Source organism: Apium graveolens, chromosome 2, assembly GCF_009905375.1.
Source record: "Apium graveolens cultivar Ventura chromosome 2, ASM990537v1, whole genome shotgun sequence".
Taxonomy (NCBI): Eukaryota; Viridiplantae; Streptophyta; class Magnoliopsida; order Apiales; family Apiaceae; genus Apium; species Apium graveolens.
The window spans coordinates 14,048,455-14,075,053 of record NC_133648.1 but is presented as its reverse complement, the minus strand read 5'-3'; the positions used below and the strand labels follow the sequence as shown (position 1 = coordinate 14,075,053).

General features: G+C 34.1%; 1 protein-coding gene across 1 annotated transcript; it reads right to left on the bottom strand.

Moving 5' to 3' along the window:
• Nucleotides 1–21,617: 21,617 nt before the first annotated feature.
• LOC141685685 (cell differentiation protein rcd1-like) lies at nt 21,618–26,262 on the bottom strand. Its single transcript, XM_074490776.1, has 8 exons — nt 26,107–26,262; nt 24,033–24,122; nt 23,809–23,851; nt 23,311–23,420; nt 22,977–23,081; nt 22,310–22,540; nt 22,086–22,157; nt 21,618–21,734 (listed from the first exon to the last, which is right to left on the bottom strand). The coding sequence occupies exons 1-8, from the start codon at nt 26,260–26,262 to the stop codon at nt 21,618–21,620; spliced, it is 924 nt and encodes a 307-aa protein (XP_074346877.1).
• Between the last annotated feature and the right edge of the window lie 337 nt (nt 26,263–26,599).

The following is a 26,599-nucleotide window of genomic DNA, read 5'->3' as shown; positions in this document are numbered from 1 at the left end:
TATCATGGAATCTGTGCATGTTGTGTTTGATGATAAAAAGATTGATGGACTAACAGATGAGGGACATCATGAAGAACTCAAATTTGACAACATTGAGATATATTGTGATGAAAGTGAAGATGAAAATGATGGGGAAGGCACCTCGAAAAGAATTCAAAATCTGCCTTTGGATAATGCACAAAGTGCTGCATCAGTTGAAAGTCACAATTCAGCATCCGTTGAAAGAAGTAATGCAGCATCCGTTGAAAGAAAAAGTGCATCATCCGTTGAAGTACATAATGAAACATCCGTTGATCATAGTCTGTCAACGGATAATCAATTCACTTCATCAGTTGATAGAACTCCCAGTTCATTTCAAAGGATCAGTAACTCAGGGGGAGTTTCAGCCAATCAACATTCTATCTCACATCATGACAATACTGAGGCAACCTCATCTAGAGCTAATCTACCACCTCAAAGGAAATGGACCAAGAATCACCCTTTTGAATTGATCATTAGTGATGCAACATCTAAAGTGCAAACTAGAAGGGCTACTCAAGATGAATGTCTATATAGTAGTTTTCTATCACAGGAGGAACCTAAGAAAGCGGAAGAAGCTCTATTGGATCCAGATTGGATTTTAGCAATACAAGAGGAGCTAAACCAATTTGAAAGGAACAAGGTATGGAAGCTGGTACCCAAGCCAAAGAACAAGAGCTCTGTTGACACAAAATGGGTATTCAGGAACAAGATGGATGAAAATGGTATTGTCATAAGGAATAAAGCCAGATTGGTTGCCAAGGGCTATTCTCAACAAGAGGGAATAGATTTTGATGAGACATTTGCTCCAGTTGCAAGACTTGAAGCCATCAGAATCTTTCTAGCCTATGTAGCCCATGCCAATTTCAAAGTCTATCAAATGGATGTCAAGAGTGCATTTCTGAATGGAGAATTGGAGGAAGATGTTTATGTAAGCCAACCTCCAGGAGTTGAAGATCCAAATTTTCCAGGCTATGTGTATTATCTATTGAAAGCACTCTATGGACTAAAGCAAGTACCTAGAGCCTGGTATGAGACTTTGTCAAAATTTCTTCTAGATAATCACTTCACAAGAGGTACTGTTGACAAAACTCTTTTCTTTAGAAATGTTAATGGCTCTACAATACTTGATCAAATCTATGTAGATGATATTATATTTGGCTCTACAGATGATAAGCTTTGTAAAAAGTTTTCTAAGTTAATGCAAAGTAAATATGAAATGAGCATGATGGGAAAGCTAACTTATTTTCTTGGTTTACAAGTTAAACAAGTTAGTGGTGGAATATTCATTAGTCAAACTAAATATATTTATGATCTTTTAAAGAAGTTTGACTTAATGGATTGTTCATCTGCAAAAACTCCCATGGCCACTGCCACCAAGCTTGAATTAAACAAGGCTGAAAAGTCTGTGGATATTACAAGCTATAGAGGCATGGTTGGCTCACTTCTATATTTAACTGCTAGTGGACCTGATATAATGTTTTCTACATGTCTCTGTGCTAGATTTCAAGCTGGCCCTAAAGAATCTCACTTAGTGGCTATTAAAAGAATTTTCAGATATCTCAAAGGGACTCCAAATCTAGGAATTTGGTATCCTAGAGAGTCTGGTTTGGATCTAATTGGCTACTCAGATGCAGATTATGCAGGTTGCAAAATCGACAGGAAAAGTACAACTGGCACCTGTCAATTTCTAGGGAATAAGCTTGTGTCATGGTTCAGTAAGAAGCAAAATTCCGTTTCTACATCAACAGCTGAAGCAGAGTACATTGCTGCTGGTCGTTGCTGTGCACAGATACTTTGGATGAGGAATCAACTATTTGACTATGGGATAACTGTTGACAAAATTCCAATATTCTGCGACAACACAAGTGCCATTGCCATTACTGAAAATCCAGTACAGCACTCAAGAACCAAGCATATTGACATCAGATACCACTTCATAAGGGAACATGTGATGAATGGTACAGTGGAACTTCATTTTGTTCCAAGTGAAAAGCAGATTGCAGACATATTTACCAAGCCACTTGATGAATCAACATTCACAAGATTATTAAGAGAGCTAGGTATGCTTAATTATTCATAAATTCATATCCTTATTATAATCGGCTTTGAAGCCTGAAATGAATTTGATGCAAGAACAAAGTTGGCTTTAAGTAATGATTATTCTATCAATGGATATTCCCTATCCGTTGAAAGCCAAAATTGTTCTATCAACGGATGTCCATTATCTATTGAAAGATAAATACATTTCTGGTAATTTTATCCTTCAACGGATAAAACTGTGTTAATCTTCAACGAATAACTATTTACCTTATCCGTTGAAGTGTCACATCAGTTGTTCTAAGTAAGTCACAACCATTGATTCTTTTACTTAACCGTTGATACATATATATACACAGTTGTATGTATTTATATTAAAGGCAGTTTTAGAATTCATACAGTTTTCTTTATTCTCAAACGGCTGTAATTTACTTAAAAGTATTATTTAATCATTCTCCTTACGTTTTAATTTGAGAAAGTATAAAAGCCTTTTGAATTCTTATTTTCACTTTACGCTTTCTTACAATCATTCAAAAACTTTTACTCTCTTTCTCTCCCAAAACTCTCAACTTTTCTCTGCAACCTCTACTCACTCCAATGGCACCAGTAGTAAAGATAATGTCCCAGTCTGGATTTGTCTATGAGAAGAACAATTTCGTAGCTTTGGTGGAAAAGAATGAAGCCCACTCAGATTATCACAAGAAGATGGACTTCATCAAAAACTGCAAACTAAGCTATGCAATGCCGGAAGCCCCAACTATTTACTGTGAGGTAATTGAGGATATTTGGAGAACTGCAGAGTTCAATCCCACAGATATGACCATCACTTTCTCTCTCAAAGGTAAGGATAACTGTATTAATTGTGATGATATACAGTCTTGTTTCAAACTACCTGAGAACAATGCCATGACACCACACAATGATAATGATATATCTAGCATGTTAGATTCCATAGGCTATTCTTTTGATTCTGCTAGTTTAGGGAGTATTAGAAGAAAAGGCCTTAGGAAAGAATGGAGTTTTCTTAGTGATGCCTTTATCAAGGTTTTCTCTGGGAAAATTAGTAATTTTGATGCTATAACTTCATCTCTAGTTAATATGCTCTATATGCTAGAATCTGATAGGTATTTTAATTTTAGCAACTATGTCATGCTAGAATTAGGTACCAAGTTTGGTAACAAAGCTAACAGACCCCATAACATCTACTATGCTAGATTCTTTATGTTATTGGCTAACCATAACTGAAGGATTGGTCATAACCAATGAGAGTAACAAACTCAAGTGTTGGGCACAAGAGAAAAGGGTTCTTGCAGACCTTTTGAGAATAAATCTCAACAATCAGGTGCCATTGGTATATTTGCCAATAATGAATGCACCTCAGGTAAGTGAGGTAAATACTTCTTCAACTCCTACTACTTCCAACCCCATTATCTCATTGCCTTCAAGTGTGGCCATGGAATATGTGTCTTTGTCCCAACAGATTCCTACCAAAGCCACCAAACCTAAAGTTTCAAGAACAAAGTCAAAGAAAGCCACCTCTGTTGTTTCTCAAAAGACAACAGTTGTAACAACTACCATCAACCCTGAGGGGAGTGAACAGCGTGTGAGTGGTGAGGCGAGGGGTGAACATCAAGAAACCCCCCAGGATAAGGTAGGAGAGGTGAGTGGTACCCCAGCTAGCCAAGCCACAGTTTCTCAAAAGACTGTGGTGGTTGAAAAGGATTTTAACTCATCCCTAGTTGCATCCTCCCAAAAGGGTGCGGCTATTGAAAATAGTCCCCAACCAGGGACACAAAACAAAAGAGGGAGGGACACTGAAACCACACACTCACCTGTAAAAGCCTTTACAAGAAGAAAGAAGGTTAAAACCTTAATTTCCATACAGGGTGCACACACTGCACAGATACACCTACCTGTATCTATGCCTTCTCAAATTCAGCTTGATGTGACTCCAACAAATGTAGAGTCACAACCCCATTCTTTCAAAATTGACACACATAAATCACCAAATTTTCCATCACCATCTCTGGATGTGGACAGGATATTCACATCAATTCCTGATTCTCCCTCTTTACAACTCAGGGAGGAGCCCCACTCAAATACTGGTGATCATCATCTTTTAGATGATTTTTTGGATCATTAGCCAATTCTTTCAGACTTGGTTGAAGAATATGTGTTTTCTAAATTAAAATCTATCCACACATAATCAACAATCATGTCCCTTTCAATTTCTACTTCTTTTCCTTCATTAACGGATATTACTCATCCGTTGACAAGTAGTTGTTCTTCGACGGATAAGCTTAACAGCAGTTATCCTTTGATACAATCAGTTCCTACTTCAACGTATACTCCCTATCCGTTGATAGTCTCTACACAAATAACTGAATCAATTCCATGTGTAGAAGACATGGTTACTGTACAATCACTTCTAGGATTGAGGGAAGGGAGTAAAAATTTGAGTGAGAGGCTGGGTTGCTCCAAGGCAAAAGGAGAGCTTGAGAGTCTAAATATGCATGCTATTTTTTCCAGCATGGCAAAAGAAAGTGGGAGGAGTGCCATCTTAGTAGGTGAGGGTGAGGGTGTGAGGTGTGTGAGCCAGGGGGAGCCCCTGATACAAGAATATAGAGAAATTGAGAGAAAAGCGGGTACAGAAGGTATAAGGGTGGATCCAGCCATTGCTAATGAGTCAATAATTGTGGATGATGCTGAAACGGAAAGACAATTTCAGCAACATTACAAAGCTGTAATTGATAACATTTCCTTGGATGCTGACACTTTTACTCATCCTGTGTCAGCCTATCAATTGTTGGCTGCTCAGGGCAATGTGGAGGCAGAACAGACTTTGAACCTAGTACATACTTCAGAATCTCTACAAAGGGATAAAGTTGTTGTCAATAGGATGCCTTGTTAAGCTGGTGAGCCATCTGAAGAATTTGGAGTAAATTCTAATGATGATGACTCTGTCTCATTTGATGGAAGCATGAGCTTAGGGGGAGATGCAGGCCCTAGTTCAGTTCCGAATCTACCTGAATGAGCCTTGACTAAGGAATCTACATCAGGACAGTTCAGTGTCTCCTTGGTCAAACAAGTTATGGCTATTCAAAAGGCCCTTCAGGAAACTTCAGATGCTGGTACCAAGGCTATTCTTCAAGCCCACCTGGATTCTCTACCTCTCATGAAGCTACAACAACTAAGACAGAATCTGAGTGTGGATGAACTCAAGAAGGATATAGCTGACTTGAAGTCCTATAATTCTGAGAAGCTGGATTATGTCATGCCCTATGGTACCATGCAGGACTTGTTACTGAGATTGAGAAGAGAATCAGATGCTGAAAAGAGGCTGGCCAAGTTGGAAGACAGAGTTCAAGTCATTGAAAACTCTGTGGTCACCATTCTTCAGAATCAACAGTCTCAAACAAGTCTACTCATGCAGCTGGCAAAAGCACAAGGCTTAACCCCTCTCCTTGATGATAACAAAAAGGGGGAGAATAAAGGGGAAGGGGAAAGAGAGCCATCTACAAACATCCAAATATCTAAAGTGCTAGTTCCTGCCATCACTACTTCTCCAACACTTCAAATCAAAGGAAAGCTTGATGGAATTGATCTAATCCAACTAGCAGCAGCTGAGATGAAGGTGAAGGAGCAGAGGAGAAAAATTGATGAAAGGATGCAACAGGTGTTTGGCTCTACAACTTCAAAATCATTATCTGTGAAACATAGCACAAAGGTTGAGCCAATCATTATGGAGCACAAGCCAGTAAGGAGGAATAAGGTTGGAGAGACTTCCTTAAGGAATTTGAAACCCATGGTACTCAAGCCATCCACTAGACTCAACAGGGACTCTACTAAGAACCCTCTAAACTTTAGTCAGTCAAAAGAAGTAGATTTTCCTCTTCCAAAACCTGATGAAGACAAAGTTTTGAGTGGCAGCATCACAAAGCACAAAGAGACCAATGATGTAGTGGAAAAAATGAATATGGCTATCATTTATAGAGAGGGAAAGAGTATCTGTGTGATGCAAGGACATCCCAAATTCTCTAAAGCCAAGATGGAAGAAACCATGAGGTTAAAGGAAGAAGCTAAAAGGCTGAAGGCTAACAAAAGAGCACAAGCAAAGCTTAAAAAACAGCTAGAGTCAAGTCAGACTGAAGAAAGGGAGAAGATTGAAGACTAGAGTGAAGAAAACAAGATTGAAAGAAAAAATATGGATATGGGGAATGTGGTAGGTGAGAGTGTAGAGGAAAGAAAGGAATGGCAGAAAGGGAACAGAAAGAAGGCCAATGCAAAAAGGAAGAGTGAAGATGACACTGAAGAAACCCAATCTAAATCTAAACCACTACTTTCTATTCCTGAACCCATTGTGCCTGATCCCTATTTAAATATCCATGGTGAAACAATCATTCCTAAGGAGGAACCCATTGATTGGGACACCATCAAATTGCCCACCTTCTTAAATACTTCTCCACCACCAAAGAAACAGAAAAGAAAAACAAATTAACACCTCCCCTAACCTCAAGAAAATTCACTCAGAAACCCAAGCCTAAGCCACAAGCCTCAAAGGATGATTATGTTCACATTTATGACATAAAGGAACAGACAGACGTTGAACTCTACCTGGATGAGCTGGAGGAAGTAAGGGGAATAGATGCCTATAGATAGCTACCAGAAAGATTAGTGTTCAAGTACAAAGGAAATGGAGAAAGGACTTGGCCCCTTTACAGAATTCTGGATGAAGGCTATTCTACCTTGGTTAGAGTGTACTCAGCTATCAAAAGGGATTCTGGCTTTACCAGGATTGCCAAAACTGAGATTCTCAACAAGATTGCCAGCATAAGGAAAACTTGGTGGGAGCCCAATTCCTTGCCTAGAACATTACTCATCCCTGAGCATGGAATTATAATTCATAAATCACCTCATTGGCTGATAAGAGTTCAGAGACAATAAAGGAGTCAGAAGATTCTTCAGACTTGAAGACCAGCTTAAAATTGCCAGTAATGAAACTCTCAAGGACATGCAATATAAGTTGGACATCAGTCAAGAAGATGAAGCTGAATTCTACAGACAAATCCAACTTCAAGTAGAGGAAAATGATAGGAGGCTAGGGAAGAAAACAAGGGATCAAAGGAAAAGAAAATAATCTGCTAAGCCTAAAGGAGCATCCTTGGAAATAATGTAATCCTTCAATTCTATCTCAGTACATACACTTTTGCAGCACTTTTGAATTTGTACTTGATTTCAATTCATATATTTATTAAGTGTTTTGTTATCATCAAGTTAAACCCAAATTTATGCCTACAATTCTAGTAGACATAAATAGGGGGAGATTGTTAGGAATATATGTATTAGTTTGATGATAAGTTAAACAAAACACTTAAGTAGAAATCTGGTGTTTGTAGCTTCAACGGATAAGACCATTCTGACTATCCGTTGATGGAGTAGCTTTACTTAGAAATAAGTTTAGTATTGTAGCACATTTCAGTTTCTGTATTCAAGTTATAATTTTTAGATGTTGTGGGAAATTATAAGTCATATTGACTACTAGCGGATATGCAAATAGGAGGGCTAACTGTAAATATTTCATGCCTTGTAATTTTGTATAAGTGAAGTAGTATCAACTGATAAGTTAAAGGTCTTAAACAGATAAGAAACAAAGCTTCAATGGATGTCTCTAAACCTCCAACAGATAACATCCATCAACGGATGCGTGCATCAACGGATAAAGCTTCAACTGCTAATGCATCAACGGATAAAGCCTTCAACGGATGAAAGCTTCAACGGATGCTAAGTTTAATAGCAGTTGACAGTGACAATTCATAAGCTGACAGAGGCACATGGGTTGACAGAGACAATTGGAATGTTGCAGCCTCTTGGAGGAATCAAGAAAATGCAGCATTTCCATTCTGGTGCAAACAAGGAAGTATTCAAAGATTCACAGATTATCCTAGATTGCATTGGATAGAGAAATGAAGAAGAAACATGTGAAGAATCTTTTCAATTGTATTTTATATTTTTGTCTTCACTTGTAAACTTGGTGATATATAAACCAAGTTGTAGCTAGTAACTAGAATGTGAATTTTTCAGAGCTGTTTAGAAAAACATTGAGAGAAAATCATCTAGTTTGTACTAGAAAGCAGTTGTGATCAATTTATTGAATCACAGATTTTCTGAAATAACACATCTCTAGTGGAACAACAAATCCACCAGAAAAGTTTTTAAGTCTTTTGTGTTCTTTACATTTGTGTTTGAATATACATCTGTCTGCATTAGCTAAAATCAATTCATACACACTTGTTCATCAAAACACATAGCCTTTGAAACTGCTCAAAACTTGAAAAAGTTTTGAGATTTACATTCAACCGCCCTTCTGTAAATCTCATTGTTAGTTCCTTGGGAATAACACAGGATTAGAAAAATCTAGTAAAAGTATCGCTCCAGACAACGAGACTCCTACCTGATTTTCAAGATTAATTTTTGAAATGATTTTTTCGAATATCCAACCGTACGGATGTTAAGATATATAAATTTTAGTCATATGAAAAAATTATTAAAAAATTTGAAATCCATCTTGGATGTCAGGATTAGAAAAATCTAGTAAAATTATCACTCCCGACAACGAGACTCGTTCCCGATTTACAAGATTAATTTTTAAAATGATTTTTTTAATGATCCAACCATACGGATGTTAAGATATATTAATTTTAGTCATATGCAAAAATGATTAACAAATTTGAAATTTATTTTGCATGTCGGGATTAGAAAAAGTATTTTTAGGATCATCTTGCACAATGTTAATATATATTAATTTTAGTTATGTAGAAAAATAATTTAAAATTTTCAAATTTATTTCAAATAATTTTAAATACAAAATTATATGGAATTATTTAAAATAAAATTTATTCTATTAATATAAAGTAAAATAAAATAAGTAATTAATTATAATATGTAAACATAAAAATAATTTACTATTTTTTTATTTTTCACACAATTTTTGGTTTCTCCCCTTTAGTGTACATTTCCCTCTTACTTCTAATTTTCATTTCACCCTTATCTATCCCCTTCCCCAGTCTTAGATCTGACCCCTCTTCTTCTCTTCGTTCTCACTCTCCATACTCTTCCATCTCTCTCCCTCGACTCTTCTTTCTCCTCTCTCTATTTGGTTTTGCTTAAAATCACATCTATTAACCCTGTATTATGATGGGTTTAAGTTTTTGAGTTTTCAAACCCTAACCATCTCCCTCACCCATTCTTGTTCCTCTTTCATAAAATTGCCTTTGAATTCAGCTCAACTATTTAGATTCACTTCCAATAATAGGTGGAGCTTCTCAAGTAGAAAAATGAAGGTTGAAATTTCTAATCTTCTTCATTTTCAAGTTCAAAGCGACAATTTTGAGAAATATTTTTGGAGTTATGAATTTGACCTTTCAAGCTCAGGGCATGACTGATGAGTAACTGTTTATCATTTGCAAGGTTAGGTTCTAGGCATACAACTACTCAGTGCTTGCTTAGGTGATTGTCGATTTAGTTTCTAGTTTTATACCTTCAACAAGAAATATAAGCAGTATAAACTAATTTGAGTGGTAATTTGTCCTAGTTTAATTCAGATTCCTTAACAAAGATAGTGTTCTATATTTTTCTAGTGGTCTTTTAGTTTAATTAATTAAAGAGCGTCGGCTATTTAATTTAAGAATTTTCTATGTTTGTTGTGCTTAATTTGGTTATGAAATCACATATGTCTTGCAGAATAGATTGTTCTGATATTTATATGTGTAACATGAATTCTTCCTTGTCCTGTGGATTTTGCAAAGCTTTGGCATTACAAGTCATAAAGGGAAAGAAGATTGATGATGTTGTCGCATATTCTTCACTCTCCCCCCTGAAATAATTACCGAAATATTGAGGTGGTTGCCGGTGGAATTCACTAATAAATCTTAGTTATTTGCCCTTATACTAGTGGTAAGGTCATTCACTAACATTGGATGTACCAAATGCAGGTGTTTAGTGGAAATGGGAATACTATTGATGGTTCTGCCAGTTTTTTCGGGAGAGATAGATTTTCACATGTCAAAAAATATGAGGTAAGAAAAAACTTTGCTTATCATTAGATATCTATGGAATACATAACTTAAATTGTAAATTTTTTAGGTTGAGTTCAACAAAGTTTCACAATCTTTGATTGATGCTTTGGTTCCTAATGCTCAGGGGATCTGCTCTTAACCGTTTGGTCTGGTCAAGGTACGCTCGTACTTTTTGTGCTTTGTCCATTTGTTTGCTTTGTCCATGTTACTTAAATTCAAATGTGTTTTAAGACAATGTTGCACTAATTGTAGTTCTTGAAGCGAAGTTGAGTAATGAGGGGTTTGATAATCCTAGGAAGAGCTTGTCTGTGTGGTAAGTACAAAGTGCCTACCTTTTGTATGTATTGAGTGTGATACATATGTATGATCCTCTGTTTAATTTTATTTTTTTTGGAGATTTGTTTTTGTGTTTTGATTGTAAACTTTCAACTCATTGGGGTGAATTAGAGTCCATTGATTAATCCAGGGTTAAGTGTTAAAGAGGAATTAAAAATATGTGTTTTGTGTTTGTTAAAATCCTCATTAATGTAAGAGAAGTCTGTTAAAAAACTTTGTGCATTGTAAATTATACTAGCAAATAAAAATTACACTAACATGGAGTTTTAATTGTATCCCATATGTTTAAAATTTGAGTTAAAATGTCTATTGCAGATCAAAGAGGTAGTGGGTGTTGAGATCACAATTGCATATGATGTCTGTGGAATAAGAATGGTTAATGTGATTCACCACTTTACAAATTAATAGTTTTGAATCAAGTACATGCTAATAGGCCATTTGTTTTATGGCTCTTCTGTCTATTCTGTTTATCTTTAATCAAGTGTAATGTTAAAACTAATACTATAATTTAGAATGCATGTATCCATTTCCAAGGTTTTATTCATGATCTATTTTAGAACAAGTAGTAATTGTTTAATTAATATAATATAATTTAATTATTGTTATTTATTTCCACAGAAAATAGTTTTCCTTTTTTCTAAAATTTCAGATATAATTAGTCAATTTATCTATTTAATTATTTATATTTGTGTAATTATATATCCTTTCGATTTTGGAATTATAGGAGGTTTTAATTTGTTCCAAAAAAACCCAATAGTGAGTTTTTAAAATTTATCTTCTTTCTTGAGAATTAAAGCAAATAGCTCTTTATCTTGCAAGTCACTGTATTGAATTCTATAAATTCTGTTTAAATATAGAGAACATATTTTTGAGAAGCAATTCACACATATTGGCAAATTTGTGTGCAACTGCTTGAGTTGTTATTTTTTTTGTTCATGTGATTCATAGCTGTAATTACTCTTTTCTTTGTTACATCTTTACCAGCTTGATGAAGCATTACAAATGCAAATAGGAATGCACAGGAGGTTGGGTGATCAAAATGAGGTTCCATTTATGTACTTCAATACACATGGTAGACAAAAATCAAGAACTAATACTTTCCAATGTATATATTATAAAGGTCAAAGAGAATTTGAAGGTGAAAGTCGAAGCACAGGGGAGCTTCCTTGAGAGAATTGTTAAGGAGTATAAAAGCAGGTCAAATAATAATGTAAAGCCTGGCAAGTCTTTAGTCTTTCTCACCCATTCCATTTCGATACTGTCTCGATTTTAATATTTGCCTTGTTTTGATTTGCAAGACAACAGATGTAAGTATTGGATTAACAGATGTAAGTATTGGATTTGGGTTTATTGTAATAACAATATTGCTCACAAAGACATATATTAGTTTTTGTTCTTTTTATTTTTGCTTGGAACATTTCTTTGGATCAATTTTTTGTATATAAAACCATTGTGTACTCTGTTTATAGCTATTTTAGAACAAAGTTGTTATAAAACATATCTTACAACGTTGAAGTTTAATAAAAGCGTTGTGTGAAAGAAAATATGACAATGGTATGTAAAATGGTTCTTAAATTGATATATACAAAAATCGATGTTATGTATACTTTCAAACAACATTTTTAGACTACAACATAGACAACAATTGTGTTATATTATTTTCAACAATGGTTCTTAAATTGATATATAAATAAACCGTTGTATGTCGCATTCCACAAAATAATTCTTGTAAATTGACTGTTGTTTGTGACAAACTAGGATAATTAATTATGATTAAAACTATTGTTGAACAATTATCTTAATAACACTTGAATAAAAGAAACTATTGTTTGAGGAGGACTATAACAAAAGTTTGAAAAAACTAAAAACTGTTGTTTGATAAGTCCTCTAGAAAACCATTGTGTATATCATATTAGAACAAATGTTTTATTTATAAAACTGTTATTGTTAAGCTTTCAGACAATGGTCATATTCAGTCAGCCGTTGTGTCTTTTGTATTGTTACATGCGTTATAGAACCGTTGTGAAGTCTTCTTCTAACAAGTGCTAAAACCACTATTGTCTGGTATTCTATCACATGAGTATTGGATAGACAACGGAAACTATACATGTCATACAATGGTGCAAAACTGTTGTATGATTGCTTATTTCTTGTAGTGACTATATTTAAACAAAAGAAAATAATAAACATTAACAATTCACATAACAATATTGAACAGAACCAAAAATATAAACATATAGGAATAATACAATTTAAAAACATTTTAACTTACTGTCCATCGGAGATATCAATGCGATATGGCTTCAATGGCGATTTCTCTCCATATATGCCACTCGAATGTGATCGAGGTCGCCTTCCTCGCCATTCTCGCTCCTCCGCATTTGTCATGTGCCGAGTCGGATCATTCGGGTCTGAATCTGAATCCGTCGGCTCATCCTGCAAATACAAATTCCCTCCTTTTTCCTTTGCACCCTTGCCCTTGCCCTTCTTACTCGCGACTTTGGCCTTTCCCTTGGCCTTTCTTTGCCTTCCCCTTATCTTTTTCCGGCTCCTTGTCTTTCCCCTTCCCTTTTCTCGCCATCGCCAACACCACAAGATTTATCATAACCAATGTCAACATCCAAGCAAAAAGATCCGAAAATAAATAATAAAAATATATTAGCCAATATTAAAACAAACAAATCGATGAAACGACTTGTGTTAGTAAATCAAATTACATTAAAAGGATTTAAAATCACATAAAATGCATATAAAATGCATATAACCGTATCCATTTCACAAATTAACGATAAAAATAAACACAACTAATTAGAGCATTATTTAATTATGCAAATTAAACCATTAAATCAACTTAATCTATATATATAACAAATTAAATTTCCAAACTCACATATAAAGTGCAATATTTATCCATTTTCGAGTACAGATCATGTTTATAGGAGCAAACCCCTACAAATTAACCCCAAAAATACATTTATACTTCTACCTAAACGTAAACAAACTGACAAAAACCCTAAAATCTATACTTATACATATATTCAACAAATTGACAAAACCGACAAATTTTTTACATGCAAAATTTACATGGAAACTGAAAAATCATATGAACTTCAATTTAAGTGAGAATTATCCATTTCGAGTACTTTTATGTGTTAACGAGAGCAAACCCATAAAAATTAACCCTAAAAATACATTTATACTTCTAAAAAGATTAAACAAACCGACAAAACACCCAAAGATTATGACTTTAACCTATATTAAAAAAATTGACATAACCGATGAATGTTAAACATGCAAAACTTTACATAAAAACTGAAAAATCAATGAAGTTTGATTTGAAGTGAAACACATCAATTTATGTGAGAATAATACTTTAACAAACACAAAAACATGTAATTAACTTTGAATCATATATATAAACACAAAAAATACATACATATACACATATATATACAATCGAGTAAAAAAATATCTTAATCGTAAGAAAATCTTACATCGAGAGTGAAACCGGAGGCAATGAGAGATGATTTGGGGCTCCTTCGTGAATACGCCATTGAATCGAAGTATTTTAGTGAAGTTTTGAGTATAAGAGAGAGATAGAGAGAAAATAGAGAGATAGAGAAAGAAATAGAGAAAAGAAAAGTGAACCGTTTTTTATTTATAATAGACTTAAAACGACCGCCTGGCATTTAAAACCGACCACCAGGTCGGTCGGTTTTAACCTTGAACCCTGTGCAGCATGCAAAACGGTGTCATTTTGCTCTAGGCGGGGTTTTTAATTTTTCACAAAAAAACCCTTTTAGGTGGTCGGTTATGACCCAAAGTGGTTGGTTTAATAGTATTTTATTTTTTAATTTTTTTTAATTTTAGGGTTTAGGGTTTAGGGTTTAGGGGTTAAAAACCCCTAAATTTAAAAAAAATCTTATAAAAACATGATTATTATTATTTAGATAGCTTAATTTTTGGTACATTTGCTCGTTTTTACCGCGTCAGTTCATCCGTACGGTTCGATCATGTGTATTTCATAATTTTTATTTTTTTTAATTATTTCACTTTTTTAATCAAAATTGCTAATTTTCTTATAAAAACGTATTTGTAATCGTTCAAATGTGCTAATTTTTTGTGCATTAATGTATTTTTACATGAAGTTAACATCTGTACGGTTCGATCCTTAAAATAAATTTTAAAATTATACTTATAGTATCGAATGGTATGTTCAACTTATTTAGTCTACAGAATGCCGACATACTTACTGAAATAATTATATTCCATATGATTTTGATTATACTAGTTTTCAAATAGCCTAATTTTTGGTACATTTATTCGTTTTCACCGCGTTAGTCCATCCATACGGTTCGATCATGTGTATTTTATATTTTTCAATTTTTTTTAATTTTTAATTAAATTTGCTAATTTACTTATAAACATAATGGTACTCGTTAAAATGTGCTATTTTTTTGTGCATAAGCATATTTTGACATGAATTTAACATCCGTACGGTTCGATCGTTAAATATACCTTTTAAAATTATACTTTTCAGATCGAATTCATTTTTTTTAATTTTTAATTAAATTTGTTAATTTACTTATAAAAACGTAATGGTACTCGTTCAAAAGTGCTAATTTTTTGTGCATAAGCATATTTTGACATGAAATTAACATCCGTACGGTTCGATCGTTGAAAATAAGTATTAAAAATGTACTTTGACCAAGACTGCTAAAACCGACCGAGGTCAAATATCCAAAGTGGTCGGTTTTACACCAGAAGCCAGTTTAATTCTTATAACCGACCACTGTAAAACCGACCAACCCTTTAAGGAGACGGTCGGTTTTATGAAGAAGGTGGTCGGTTTTAGGCAAAGAGCCAGTCGGTTTTCTGGGAAATATTACGGTCAAATATTATGATTTTTTTGCCCTAACCGGACGTAAACGCATAAAAACTTAGCATTAAAACTAAAAATTAACAAACCCATTAAAAATTTACTATAACTTATAAATAAAGTATCCTAATCATTACAAAATTTACTAAAAATCATCTTTAAAATACAAATGACGTTATTCAAAATCGTCAAAACCATCATCATCTTCGTCATCATCATCATCCTCATTGTCACCTTCACTTATTTCTTCTTCTCCTTCATTTTCATCTTCGTCATCCTTCAAATCATCTTCTTCATCTTCTTCATATTCTTCTTCTTCACGCCGAATAAACGGTATTTGTCCATATTGTGCAAAATCGACAAAGAGCGAAAACGAGGTCGATGCATTAGATCTATCTTCCTAAAAAGCGTCCTCTATATCATTTTGCGCAACGATAGATTCATCAATCGGGCGACTTTTAGATTTGACCACCGTATATATTTTCGCTTTTGGATCCAATACACTAAGAGCATAATATACTTGTGAGGCTTGACTACCAAAAATAAAAATCTCATTTGACTTCAATCTTGAAGTCATATCAATTGTAATCACACGATTCTTATCAATCCTCACACCATTACCAACACTATCAAACCATATATATTTGAACAAATGTACATGATTGCATCCTTGATAAATAAGTCTAATAATTTCTTGTAGTTGACCATAATAATCAAGATTATTTCCGTGCAAATTTCCTTTAACAACAATACCAGAACCGGATGCAGATTTTGTTGAAAATTTATATCCATTAACTTGACAAGTCTCAAAAGTCATAACTTTTAATACCGGCCCTTCAAGTAAGTCTTTAAAACGAGGTCCTTCCACCTCATCTTTATCAACCTAAAAATAATTCAAATCGATGAGACGTTGTAATTATAAGAATTTTAAAAAAAAGCATGCAAATTAAAAATAGATAAATACCTTTTGTTTAAACCAAGTTTTAAATCGACTTTTGACAATAAGATCTAAATCTTGAGGTGTTGTTTATGGGCGTTGTCGCATAACACAATCTTGGTACTTCCTAAAATATAAAGTAAGATCATGCATGTGTCATTAACAAAAATTATTACGCATATTTTTTAAAGTAAGATTTTGGTACCTTAGATAAGGTTGAAATTCAGGAAAGTTTAAAAGAACATATTCTTCCGCTAACTCTCGTTCATCATCACTCATGTATCGAGTTCCTTCATTTCCAAGAGATTGAATTGGATATTTGAACACTTCCAAATTCTCGGAATTTTGCACATTAAACAAAACCTCATTACGACGTACCTTATTATGGATCGTGTCAGAGGCAAAATAAAAAGAAAAAATATTAAGAATCTCCTCCTCCATATATCGTTCGGCAATTGAGCCCTCAACCCTTGCTTTATTACCGAATTTTTGTTTTAATTTGCCCAACAAATGTTCAATCAGATACATCCAATGCCAATAAGCAGGTCCATCAAGTTTAATTTCTTCGGCTAAATGTACAACCAAATGTTCCATCGAATCAAACCAACTTTGAGGAAAAATCATTTCCAACAAACACAATGCTTTGATAACCGATTTTTCCATTATTTCCAAGTCGGTTTTTGTAACCACGGATGAACATAAATCTTGGAAAAGTTAGAAATTGTCGTGATTGCATCGGCAATAGGTGCCGGTAGAAGTTCATGAATTGTGAGAGGCAATAATTTTTGAAGAAAAATATGACAATCGTGCGATTTGAATCCATAAAATATACACTCCTCAATATTGCAACAACGTGATATATTTGAGGAATAACCATCCAGAAGTTTTAGTGAACTAATCCATTCACACAACAGTTTACGTTGTTTTCTAGTAAGGGAATAAGGTGCTTTAGGTGACTTTCCTTTCTCATCGATCCCCAAATGTGGTAACACCCCAAAATGCTTGCAATCCGCTCTTGCTTTTTTATGATCTTTTGACTTTACCGCATTGACAATAGTAAAAAAAATGTTTTTAAAAACATTTTTTCCGTATGCATGATGTCAATTGAATATCGTAAACTATGTGATGACCAATAAAGGAGTTCGTAAAAGATTGGGACATGAGTCCAATGATGCTCTTCCCCGTATCCGACACTCCTTGCCTTCAAATTAGTCTTTCCGGGTGGTGGAAAAACTAAACCATCAAGCAATTCCTTAACACCCTCACCGGACAAACGACCACGAAACAATCATCTTTCTTCGTTATCAAACAAATTACTTTTTTGACGGAGTGGATCATTTGATTCAAGGAATATTCGGTTCATGCCATAGAAATTACATTTTCCACAATTTTTTAATTGAAACCCTTGCACGCTTCCAAGACACACTTGACATCCCATCTTTCCTTTGCCCGACCACCCACTTATCATACTCATAGCGGGATAGTCACTAATTGTCCACATAATAGCCGCTCTCAATATAAAATTTTGTTTCAAAAATTGGTCGTATGTCTTCACCCCGGTATTCCACAATATCTTCAATTCATCGATGAGAGGTCTTAGACAAACGTTAATATCTTTTCCAATACTATTTGGACCCCGAACTATATCGGTCATGAACATATAAGGCTTTTTCATACACATCGATGGTGGAAGATTGTAGAAGAGTATCACCACGGGCCACACACTATATATTTTTCCCGGTAGGGCCAAAAGGGTTGAAACTATCGATCGCAAGACCGAGCCTTATGTTACCAATCTCTTGAGCAAATGAAGGATACCGACGGTCAAAAATTTTCCACTCTTCTCCATCCGCGGGATGACTTATTTCTCCATCTTTCACATCTCTATTTTTGTACCATCTCATGTGATCGGATGTATGTCCCGACATATATAAGCGTTGTAATCGAGGGATCAAAGGAAAGTGTCTTAAGATTTTTTTGCTATTTTTTTACCATCTTTCCTAGAAATATTCCGATAACGATCTTCACCACATATATCACACACAACTGTATCCTTGTCATCTCCATAAAATAACATACAACCATTCTCACATAAATCAATTTTTTCATATTCAACCCTCAAATCCTTCATAATTTTTTTCATTGCATAATAACTTTCGGGTAATGTATGTTTTTTTGGTAACACATCCGTAAGAAGTTTAAGCAAACTATCAAAAGCTTTATTACTACAATGCGAGTTATTTTTGAATTCCAATAATTTGGTGGTAAAGCTTAATCTTGTGTACTTTGTATTGCCGGGATAAATAGGTGCTCCATTTTCAACAATAACCTCGTACAATTTTTTAGCACTATCATTTGGAGCTTCTTCTACATTCATAGTTCCCGTATCCGTAGTTTCATAAAATTGATAATTTTCACCGGCTAAATCATGTAACATCGCATTCAAATCTACTGGTTCTTCTACTCTCGAAGGTTCCCGAACACAATAACGGTGATTTGATGTTCGACTACATTTTCTTTCTATTTTTTCACCGTGCGACGTCCACACGGTATAACCTTCAAGCATCCCTTTAGCGAGCAACTGAAATCTAACATCATCAATCTTTAACCAATTCAAATTTTTACACGTTTACACGGACACTTCATTGTACCATCTTCCATTCCATTTTCGCTAGCAAATTTTAAAAACATTTCTACACCAAATCTATATTCCGGGGTCAATGAAATTTTATCACTTTGCAATTGATTACCAATCCAACTTCGATCAATGGTTTCCATCTACAATAGTATTTTTTAAAATTAAAAGAAACATATTTAACAAATAATTTATCATTAATCTCATATTTATTCATGTATTTCATAAAACACACAAACACACACACTATAATTACAATAAATGAAACTAACTTACAAATTATCTAATACCAAACTTCAATTCTCACAACAAACATTATATAAAAAAATAAAAACATTAAATACATACAACAACATTTAATACATACACCACCAACATAAAACACACACACATTATTACAAAATATGGAAATAACTTACAATTTTCTGAAACTCCTCCACTTCAATCCTCTATTTTTTTAATTTTTTGGCCAAAATCAAGAAATGAGGGATATAACAAAAAAATTAAAAAAAATTGGTTAAAATCGATGGTCAGCGGTCAGTTTTAGTCAGAAGAATAAAACGATACTGTTTTCTCTATAACTGGTACTTTTTTTGTACTTTAAATTAATTTTTTATTATTCTACAAAACCGACAACCATATATGGTCGGTCTTAACCTGCAGAATTTGTGGATATAACCGATCACATGTAGGTGGTCAGTTTTAAAAGTGACACATCAGCAAAACGGTATCGTTTTTTTTCAATAAAAATGACCACCAGTGGATGGTCGGTTTTATGTGTGCCACGTCATCGATACGGTATCGTTTAGTTGGCATATGACGTCGGTCGGTTTTAAGGTGACCAAATCGACGTCGGTCGGTTATGTCCGGTCTTTACCCTGTTTTCTTGTACTGTATGAACTGTGTGGTGTCTAGCAGTTACAATAGCCGTTTCGGTTCAGGAAATGTTGAGTTTTTTTCAAAGAGAATTCATGTTTAAGACTTTATTTCTTCTGACAAGCAAGCTATATTATAAGACAGTTGAGAGCTTCTCATTTTCTTTCATGGCATAAATAGTGGCATTCTGCTTAAAATGTCAAAAGGAAGATAGCTTTAACCTATCCCGGCCAAAATAAACAATATAGTGTTATATATTTAAACACACAGACACAGACAGACAGGGAGGGAGGGAGGGAGAGTTATAGAGAGAATAGTTTTTACTTTGTGATAACTCCGATCCACGGTCTGGTCCTTCCGACGTCGTGCGTGGACCCTTCTCGCGGTGTAGCTGGGTCGGGTGTTGAGCCCGCGGCACCTGGTGTGAGAGTAATAACTCGCTTTTGGATGAGAAATATAAGGTGGTTGTATGTATGAGTGTGTGCAAAAGAGAGTGATTAACCGGTATAACCTCTCCATTTCGGATTATTTTGAGTCCAAGGATAGAGTTCAAGGGTTGGTACATTTCAACCTCGGTTGATATTTGGTCTAAACCAGCCTTCAAGGAATGGTTTTATACCCTATCACTTTGTACATTGCATAGTAGACAATGCTTTGCCTAAGCTGCTTAAAAGAACTAGTTTTGAGAAAAAAAATATGCCTAAACTACGTTATTTTTAAACCGTTGGCTAGAAAGTTGTCTACAAGCTCTGTATAAACTTCTTGGCCTATGTACTGTATGTTAACATAATGTAAAATATATTATATATACGTCATACATTAAATAACTTTATGCAGCAATTTTTAAGCATTATAACAGTTCAATATGCAAACTTTTTGGTTGTTATGCCATTTTAACTTCAATTTTCAATGTTTTCGGTCTATAGTACCAAGTACAAAGATAGTTTCTTCGAGCATATAGACAATTCTACCAGTATGTATGATCAGAGTTAAAATTTTATGTAGAGCCTGCTGCATAATAAACAATCAACAGCTCAATGTCTTTCTTTTTAGCTTCCAGTTGTAGAAACTTGAAGTTCATATCAACAAATTGCACAATTTAAACTAGAGATCTTTCTTCCCATCTACTCGTTAGCCGCCAATTTTGTTTTTATAAGGTTGATGATACACACAGCAATATGTGAATAAAGATTCTAGTGTATTTGCGCAAACTGGAAAAATAAAAGACAGAGATAGGTAGAAAAAGATGCACATGTGTTGATATCTCAAATGTAACTGTTATTTCACATGCTTGAGACCGAAAGCTTGATGAAAATAAACGAATTTTTGTTTCTTGACACCTCAAGTCCTCAGTAGATGGTTTTAGTTTAAAAAATCTCAATATATTGTTTATAAATCATAAAGAAATTTATTAATGGTAATAATATTTTATGTACTATATCTATTTTTTTTAATCTTTGAACATAATAATATTTTTTCATGATCTCAATCATCAGAGTTCAGTGAGAGCGTTGATCAACAGTGACACTCAATGAGTTCATGCCTGTAATTCAAGCAAATGACTAAAGAAAATAAAAAAATGCGTAAAAGGAGAAAACTTAACACCAAAATATCACCAGCTAACAACATGAATCTGGATACGGGCATTTTATGATTGTTTATCATGTATTATTTTGCAACTTGGAGATATAATTGTTCTACAAAAGATATTGTTAACATGATAGCTAACAATAAAAGGTTTGTGAGATCTATGTGGGAATTTTTAATTTCCTTTGTATAACGAAAGGAAAGAGCTAGGAAATATAGGAAATATGAGCTATATTAGCGATCAAGATGTGAGGAACCTGCAATATCACCAATCGCTTGTGCATTTGGCCCGCATCCCATCGATAGCTTTTGAAACAAATATTGTAAATTTTTTAAGGTTACAGGGCGTGCCTGCATAATACATATATAAAATTAGATATTAGATAAGAACATTTAAGATATATCAGTGTGTGTACTTGTGACTCTGTCCTCGGGACAAAAACTCATGTAGAAAATTATGTAATATTCAAAACGAGGAGTCGTGTATCTAGATGTATTGATATGGGTTTTGTTGTGCAACTAGAGATGCCCATAGAAGTTGCTGAGGTATACACAATTGCAAATACTGTGTGCCTGCAGTATTTATGCGTAATATAGTTACTTTTTTATAAACTTGGATTTTGGTAGTGAAATTTGTTGTTTTGTGCCACAATAGAGTCCACATTTTTACATGTATATAAGAGAACATCTGGATGGACTTACACGAAGGGCTTCAATATATGGGCAGTTGTCAGTATTGACGGAATGAAGCTTCTCAGGAGGAGACAACCCCTGCTGCATTCGAATCACATCAAATTATATTTGTTAAGTACAGCAACCCGACCGCCCCAAGGAACATAAAACCACTCTCAAGCTATCCGGTGCTTGCTCAGAGACATTTTTTATACAAGTTCTAAATCAATAAGACAATAACAATAGAAACACACAACAGCTTGGCAGATATGCTTAGAAAGGTTGCTGGCTAACCTTGGATCATCGGACAGTATGACATAACATTCAATAATATTCTTCAAAACTGTAGAAGACGGTTCATCCTGCATCTTTTCAATTACGTCATTAAAAACCTTCATGATTGCACACAACCGGTTTGCAGGCTCACAGCAATACTGTAGTCCCTGCTCTTGCATCATTATTCTTGACACTATCCAAGATGCAGTCTGTATAGCCATATACAAGTGTTTATAGTGAGTTTGAAGACCCAATTAACTATGAGTATCGATCTATTTATATTTTGATTGTGTACCGGAACTGTTTCAGAATTATTTGCTCAGGTTCTTACTAGGACGATCAAGTCTATGCCATGCAATATAAACCATATGATTTATATATGGCTGGGTATTAATTTTCATCAACACCAAAATATTAGCCGTTCATCAAGTCGACTTGATATGTATTAATACGAAACAAGGAGTATTAACTAAAAATCCCTTTTTCAATAAACACCTAGCAGAAACAGTAGAAAAGGAGATTAATTTGAATTTTTTAGTAATCAGATTGCATACTCTGTACTGTCTTACATGTAAGGTGATATATTGCAGTAAAAAATGCTTGGAAGCAAAAGAATGTTAAGTTCAAATTTTAATGGACACTTACTGATTGTGAAAGTTCATTTCCATATTCTATGGATTTTAGACATAAAGGGAAGAGTCCTGATTCAAGCAAATAGTGAACAGCAACCTTTGTCGAAGGGTCGCCTACCTGCATAGTAGAGAAGATTCGGGTGATATTAAAGCAAATTGATATGCAATCTGGAAAGAAATAATGGACATTTTATTGAACTATGGTTCTGATTAAGCTAATTCATCTCAACATTGCATTCAATTCAGAGATGAAACTTGAAAGGGTGCTTAGCTGTTTTAATAATTCAAAAGGCTAAAAGTATAAAAAAAATGAAGGTATCATGTATTGATTTAGAGTGGAATTGTACCACCTTCAGAAGACCACCAATAACCCCCAAGCTCATTAGCCTTAGGTACTCGAATGGCTTTCTCCTTTCTTCAGTCTCCCAGAAAGGGTACAAGTAACAATGTATCTTAACTGCAAGGACAGGAGTAAGTTAATACAAGTCCGTCTACGATTAACCTTATCTAGCTCCTTAATCATCCTATTAAAATCAGTTAATAACAATATTTGAATAAGTTTTGCAAAATCCTCATCCCATAATATATGTAACAAACTTGTATCTTCAACTGAATCCTTGATTTCACCTCAGTGTCCTGTTTCTTTGGTGTTCACATAAACATATCGTACCAGCTTAAAATATAAAGTGAATGCATTTATATATCAAAACACATCAAGTTCGACAATAACATGTGTAGTCTTCAAGAAATCAGCAAAAGGTATCGAATGAAATTAGCTTATATCATTTGGTGAGAAGAAGCTATAACTGTGGATACATTCAACTATGTTTGAAGAAGACAAATACCATTAAGGAACTGCATCTTCGTTTGAGGGTGAGTGGTCAAGCACTGCATTCAATAGAAAATACACATTGATATTAGAGTTGCATACATAATCTAAAGGCATTTATGGAAAAGCTCTTTTACATACTTATGGAAAAAGTTCGAAAATTAGGAAATCGAACATATAAAGCAAATACATTACAAAGTTAATACCACTAAAAAAGGAAATTCAAGGAGCAGAAATGACCTCAAACAAAACAAGTATATCACAAACTTTACTTGAATCTTTCATAGTAAGTTTCTCAGGTGTTAACGACTTGTATATAGATAATACTTCCTGCAATAAAGAAGATATTTCCATTAATCACCAACTGTAAAACACAACATTCTCATTGTGAATAGATGGAATAGCCAATACAAACAACAAGGCTGAGCTTGTCAAACAAAGTAATAAATCATTTCAATGATTCCAATGACTATCATGTGCAGATTTCATAAATTGTATCAAGTTCTGATTGAGATGTGATGCAACTTGATCTTAAGGGTAGGAATTCTCTAAGACGTGTGACATAAAAGTTGCATAGCTTCCTTTGCTTATTTTCCAGATTTTTGGGTTTCAAAATTTCAAATATCCAAAATATTTGAGATATCCGCAAATCTTCTCATTAGTTTAATGAAATATTTCTTCAACAACTAACAAGCAAGGAAAACTAACAAGCAAGGAAACGGGTACAGAAGTGCTGGGATGCGTGGACACAAAAATCTAATAAATAAATATAATAATATGGGAATTCGGGTGCGGGGGACACGACATATATAAATATAGATTTTCTCTAGATTTTATGTTAAGGATATTCAATCTTGTTAAAAAAACCAAATTTATCAAATGCATAATTTATTGATCTAAAACACAAAAATACAAGTAAAATCTTTTAATTTATGATAAAATGAACACTTGCATAATACTTGTGTAATCAATAACAATAACTGATACTTAATTTTAGAAAGGTGGCGGTTAACAGAAATTTTGACTAACAATTGTGGGGAAAGAATCAAAATTAGGATTCAGGAAGAATCCCCTATCCGATGAGGGGATGTGCATGTCACAGTATCCGACACAACGATTAGGGGATTCGCAAACAAGTATAATCATTTCAAAAGATAAGAAAGAATAAGGATCATTCACGAAATATTGGTTAGATACTATATAAGTGGGGGACTCCGGATTTGAGAAGATCGAATATAACAATATAACCTAGATAGTGCCATTTCGGTTTATTAGTCCACTTCAGTATTAAGATCCGAGGAAGAAATTCAAATTAAAACACGGAACTTTTATTGTTAATGTTAACCAAAATTAGACGTTATTAAAAAGAATTCACGACATGATATAAACTTAAGCAAGCTATTAAAACAAATACATATAATTTGATTAATGCAAAGCATTTGGTAGACCCAAGTCATTGTGCATACCGATAGGAGTAAGAAAACTGTACTGATTGAGTGCCAAACGTGGAGGGCAATATCTTGATTTCTTCCGTGTTTCTATATTGATAAATAACATGTTCAACCATAGACATTAGAACATAGACTCATAGAGTGTAAATAATTTGACTTAGCAGTCCAGTCTGCACCTTAAACTTCTAACAAACAAACTTAAATGATACCATACAGTCATTCAGGCGAGTCAAGATCATCATTTCTCTGCACATACTTGTTGTTATGAATAAAATGTAAAACTACAAGATATCGAAAGAATCCACATAGAAGTGACATTTCGTGCATACAAAGATTTATATTTGCACATTCCGATTGAAGAGATACTCTCATAAATCAAGACTGATTATAAATAAATATCGATCTATGTTTGTGTATGAACCACATAAAGAATGAAATCAAACCAATGATTAACATGAACAACCTTCTGTACATCTGGTGTACATAACCCCCTGATCGATTAAACCAGACTTTATGAAAATGAAATGACAAGCATACATATCATAAAATCATGACAAGGCCACAACTTAACTTGTATTTCAACATATGAATGCATAATCAAACCCTTTAAAAACTCAATCTATTGTCAATTACTTCTAATCAAGAAACATAAATACACAAGATAACTCTAATCATGACTAATCAAAAATCATTTCTAACCAGCCACGTTAAACAAGCTCAAACACAAAAAATGCATCTAATCAAGTATTAAAAACATCATTTATGAATTTGCAATTACAGATAAATTTATTTCAGCATACACAAACAAACAAAAATGTACATAAACAAACAAAAATCTTCTTAAATGAATAAAAATGATGGACCTTAATCTGAGTAAGAGATGAAATGGCCTTTTCGCGATGCTGAGGTTCTCCAAGCAACACAACCAAGTCCTCTACACTAGCAGAAGGCCAATCAATAGCTTTGCTAGTACCATCACTGGGACCATTGTTGTTAGCAGGTGCACCACCATTCGACATAACACTGTTGTCACCTTATATCGCATCGGGATAAAGAGAGTCAGGGAGATTCAACATTGTTTCAGACAAAAACCCTAGATATCAACTGAACATATGCTGCTGTTAAAAGAACACTGAACTAAAGATGCGGCAATATATTGGAGGCTGTAGGAATGAATATTTTTTGGTATTTATAAGATGTGTACTTAGGATTGGGTGTTGGACGTATCCTTTTTGCAGTTTTTTGGAAACTGACGAATTATTTTACTACACTTGGTCACACGAAAAACAATTTTCAGGGTGACGTTAGCGGTTCATGGTATTGGGCCTAAACCCACATCTTTATCTTTTACCAGTA